Raw genomic sequence first — 4,844 nt, 5'->3', positions numbered from 1 at the left:
GTGGTCGGGGGCGGCGGCGGCGGCGGCGGCGCCAGGCGGGCGGTTCCGAGGGGCTCTGGCCCCGCGGGCCAGGACCGGGCTGACTTGCGCTTCTGCTTCAAACCCCTCCCACCCCCGCTTGCGCCCCTCGCGTCGCCCCCCTGCCGCTGCCTGCAGTGGTGACTGGCGTGGTGTCGTTCCTGGCGTTTGTGCCTGTGCTGTTCGCGATGACTGTGATGATGTACGAGTGAGTCGCACAAACGACCGAGCAGAACGCTCCGGGGGCCGTAGGGAGGGGCGGGATGGATTCAGGACTGCGGGCTGCGGAAGGTGTCCAGCAGGGGACGCTAGGGGAGTGTCTGCCCGCGCATGAACAGCCACCTACGCGGCGCCCACCATGCGCGCCGCCAGGCCGGAAGCCGCCCCGCTTGCCTCCATGCCTCGCGCGACCCCCGTCTCGACGCCGCCCCATCCCACGTTCCCGGCCTCCCCACCCCTCCCACCCCACACACAACACCACACACACAGCGCCATCAACGAGGCGCGCGGCGCGCACGCGCAGTACACCCTGCGGCTGATGCTTGTCACAACCCTGGTGGTGTGGAGCCTGTTCCCCTGCGTGTGGGGCCTGACCCACCTGGGCTTCCTGTCGCCGGCCGCTGAGCACACGCTGTGGGGGGTGGCGGACTACAGCGCAAAGGTGGTGTTCAGCAGCCACCTGTGGCAGAAGAACTTTGTCACGATCGAGCAGCGCAAGGTGTGTGGTAGTGTGTGCATGTCGTTCGCAAAACATGTGTCGAGTGTTGTGTGTAGCATTTGAAGAGCTGCGTGTGTGTTTGTCGGGCTGTGTGTGTGCAGTGCTGTGTGTGTGCATGGTGCTCTGTGTGTGTGTGTGTGTGTGTGTGTGTGTGTGTAGCGCTGTGTGTGTCGCGCTGTGTGTTTGTTCAGCTGTTTGTGTGGGAGGGGGCTGCTGGCGTTGGCGGGATCTGGGCGAGTGCAGCGGTGCAACATCGCACTGGGAGGGGAGGATCGACAGCGGGTGTGAAGGCCGCCGCACAGCGGGGGCCGGTGCGACATCGCGGCCGCTGCTCACTGCCATGCAGTTGCGGGCCGGCACGAACCGATCATTCTCCCAACCTCACTGTGTTTCTCCCTGGTCCGATGCAACTCAGGCTTCTTAAGGCCTTGGCATGCAGTGTACCCTCTCTCGTTTGCCCTCCACTTGTACGTCTGCCATCATGCGCGCACACCACCTCGCTCTCACACGACCGCGCGCGCGCACGCGCACGCACACTACCACACACAACCCACACAATGCGCGCACACACACACACCCACTGCCATCCCCTTACTAATCACCCTTGACGCACATCTACGCGCCGTGACCCGCCTCTTGTGCAGGCTGACGCGCAGCGCGCCCTGGACGAGGCCAACCGCCTGCTGATAGTTGAGCGCCTGAAGGAGCTGCTGACGGTGAAGGAGCGCCTCGTGCACTCCCTCACCCACGAGCTGCGCACACCCATCAACGGCATCGTCGGTGCGCAGGGCGCCTGTGTTTGTGCGCACATGTGTGTGCGTTTTGCGTGTGTGCGCGAGCAGGTGTGTGTGTGTGTGTGTGTGTGTGTGTGTGTGTGTGTGTGTGTGTGTGTGTGTGTGCGTGCGCGTGCGTGCGTGCATGTGTGGCCGTCACTGCATCAGGTGTGCCTGTGTGTGTGTGTGTGTGTGTGTGTGTGTGTGTGTGTGTGTGTGTGTGCGCGCGCGCGCATGTGTGCATGTGTGAGTGTGCGCTAACGTTCACAGTTGTGAATCACGCTCCTAGGAGCCTAGTTTCTGTGCACTGCCCTGGATCACCTTGGAGCACGCACATTGGGACTGCAGGACTGGCCGCCGATGCTTGAACCTGGGCTTTTCCCGCCCTGTCTGCTTCAGCATCCTCCGCCCTGACCCCAGCCCCGCCGTCTCAATCCATCTCATCTCAACCCCACCTCCCCGCGCGCCCTGCCTGCCCCCCCAGCCCTGACCAACGAGCTGCTGCACAACAGCTGCCAGTCCGCCGCCGGCCGCCAGAAGATGCTGGCCATGATTCGCTCCAGCGCGGGCTGCCTGCTCAACATCATTAACGCCACACTGGACAACGCGGCTGTGTCGACCGGGACGCTCAAGCTCGGGAACTACAAGGTGGGGCAAAGGACGTGTATGCGTGCGTCTGTGCGCGTGCATGTGTGTGTGTGTGTGTGTGTGTGTGTGTGTGTGTGTGTGTGTGTGTGTGTGCGCATGCAAGTTGGGGTCGGTGTGTGTTTGTGTGTTTGTATGCACGTGTATGTTTCAGCCTGTGGGGCCACTATTCAGAAAGGTGATTGATCCGTGCCTCTGAGGTGGGCACATGGCAACTTGTGCGTGGCGCTCATCATGGGCCGCCTACCTTCTCCTGCTCAATGCCGCGGTGCCCCCCGCCCGCCTTGAGGCGTTTCACCACGCACCCCTTCTGCGCGTGGGCACTCGTTCGCGCGCACAAACACACACACACCCACACACACCCATACACACAAACAAACTCTCCCTCTCTCTCTCACATACACACACCGACCCAGGTCAACCTGTGGCGCGTGACCGAGTGCGTGGTGCGCCTGACGCGCCCCCTGCTCAAGGACAACGTGCAGCTGCTCAACTGCGTCGATAGGGACCTGCCCCCCGTCCAGACGGACAGCACGCGGCTCATGCAGGTGCTGTTCAACCTCGTGGGCAACGCGTCGCGATTCACAAAGTCGGGGTGAGGGACCGCGCTCTGCCGTCCGGCGGCTCTGGGTTGTGGGTTTAGGCGGTCAGGGACTTTTGGGTTCCGGGGCGAGAAAGGGGGTGCAGTGACGCTGCAGTTCCGCAAGCGGGGGGCGCGCAGGCTCAGTGGCTGCCCCGCACTCGCGGCGCTGCGGGCCGCCGGGCCCACGGCCCCAGAGCCCCGGCGGCGCCCCGCTCATGTCTGCTGGCAGTGGCCGGCAACTACCCAGCGGCTTCCGACTCGGCACTGGGGCATACAAATGGACAAACGCAACTGCATGCTCTGCTCTTTCGCTAGCCTTTGATTATCTGCAACAGGCGGGTAGAATCAACACGCACACACACACACACACACACACACACACACATGGCACGCAGCATGCGCAACACGCTTTACACACACTCACACACCTATCACCTAAGATACTTACCCAAACCATGACGTCCCCCAGGTCTGTCAAGATATCCGCCACAGCGACCTGCGACAAGGCCCTCATCTCCGTCGCAGACACCGGCGTGGGCATCTCCCCGGAGCGCCTGCCGCACATATTCAAACCCTTCGACCAGGCGCGCTTACGCACGGCGGTCATGCAAGGGTCGCCGTGGGGCTCGCCCCCGCGGCTGGCAGGGGGCCGCGGGGGCGGCGGCGTCTTGGGGCCGCGCTTGCGGGGCGCCGCGGTGCCGTTCTGTGCGCGCCGTGCCCACCGGTAGGCCGGGGGCTCCATGGCGTGGGCTTGTCCTCGTGCCTTCAGCATGATCTCAGACAACACACACGTTGTACTCACAATCTGTTACACACACTCACACACCGACACATACACACACATACATGAGGACGCGCACCCACACACCCGCCCACATGCACTCTGCAGGGCTCCCAGGCCGGCGGCACGGGCCTGGGGCTGTACCTCGTGAAACAGTGCCTCGACGCCATGGGCTGCACCATCAGCGCCACCAGCACTGTCGGCCAGGTGCACGCCTGCGCATTGCGCATTCTAGACCAACGCTCGCATTCTAGACCAACGCGCTCGCATTCTAGACCAACGCGCTCGCATTTCGGCGAAGCGGCCACGAGCCGGAAGCTGCAGCCCCATGGCGGCGGCCGTTTGTGGCACTTTGTCGACTGTCGCAACCCGTCCCCTGGTTGGGCCCCAATGTGCATGCACTGGACACCCTCTTGCCTCTCCATTTCCTGCGCTGCCAACCCAAACCCAAAACCCAACCAAAACCCTGATCCCGGTTGACCCCGAGCAGTGGTCAACCCTGCATGTTGCTCAACCCTAAAAATCACGCCTACCCAATATGACCCCCCAACAGGGCACAACCTTCACCTTTGAGCTGCCCCTCGCTGACGAGGACGCCGAGTCCGAGGACAGCGGCGACGCGGACGCGCTCGGCGCCGCCATCGCCACCGCCAGCGCAAGCGGCCGCAGCAGCCTGGAGAGCAACGGCTGGGGCGACGCCGCGTCGCACGCGGCGGCGGCGGCCGCGCGCGGTGGCGGCGCGCTGCGGGGCAGCATCGACCTCGGGCGGCTGGCGGCGGCGCTGCGGCGGCGGCTGTCGCTGTCGCAGCAGGTGCGCGTCTTCCCACCGCAGGACGCCGGGGCCGCTCAAACGGCGTTTGAATCCAGCGAAGGCCGCCACAGCCGCGCAGTTGGGGCTGCCATCGGGTCGTTTGATGGGGGCCGCGGCAGCTCTGCACCCGGGGCATCTGATGGGGTCGGCGCGGCCCATCGGGCATTTCGAGGGGGCCCGTGGCGCTGGCATGCGCCTGGCCACCCAGGGGAATTCCTGCTGAATTGCAGCTGCCGGCACCCTCCCGTTAGCGCGGCGCACGCTCACGCCCAGCCTCTCATCAGAGCGCCTGCCACCACACAGCCCAGCTCGCCCTGATTTATCCAAAGCCCTTGATCTGAATTTGCGTGCGGCCTCCCGCCCTCCCTCCCAAACAACGACACACACACACACACACACACACACACACACACACACACACACACACACATACACACACACACAGCAATCGTCGCTGCGCCCCTCACTGGAGAGTGACATGGCGGCCCACAACCCTCTGCCAGAGGACCGCCATC

At 64.4% G+C, this 4,844-nt stretch overlaps 1 protein-coding gene across 1 annotated transcript; it reads left to right on the top strand.

Annotated features, from left to right (window-relative positions):
* Positions 1-206: 206 nt before the first annotated feature.
* Positions 207-4,580, top strand: MNEG_14050 (sensory box sensor histidine kinase/responseregulator; the record flags this gene model as incomplete). The annotated part of the gene is made up of 9 exons (XM_014037478.1): positions 207-226; positions 508-736; positions 1,381-1,516; positions 1,994-2,157; positions 2,571-2,749; positions 3,207-3,432; positions 3,627-3,725; positions 4,072-4,329; positions 4,560-4,580. 9 exons carry the CDS (start codon positions 207-209, stop codon positions 4,578-4,580), a joined length of 1,332 nt encoding a protein of 443 aa, XP_013892932.1.
* Positions 4,581-4,844: the final 264 nt, after the last annotated feature.

The sequence above is a fragment of the Monoraphidium neglectum genome (assembly GCF_000611645.1).
Source record: "Monoraphidium neglectum strain SAG 48.87 unplaced genomic scaffold scaffold04223, whole genome shotgun sequence".
Classification (NCBI taxonomy): Eukaryota; Viridiplantae; Chlorophyta; class Chlorophyceae; order Sphaeropleales; family Selenastraceae; genus Monoraphidium; species Monoraphidium neglectum.
This window is presented reverse-complemented; position numbering and strand designations above follow the sequence as displayed.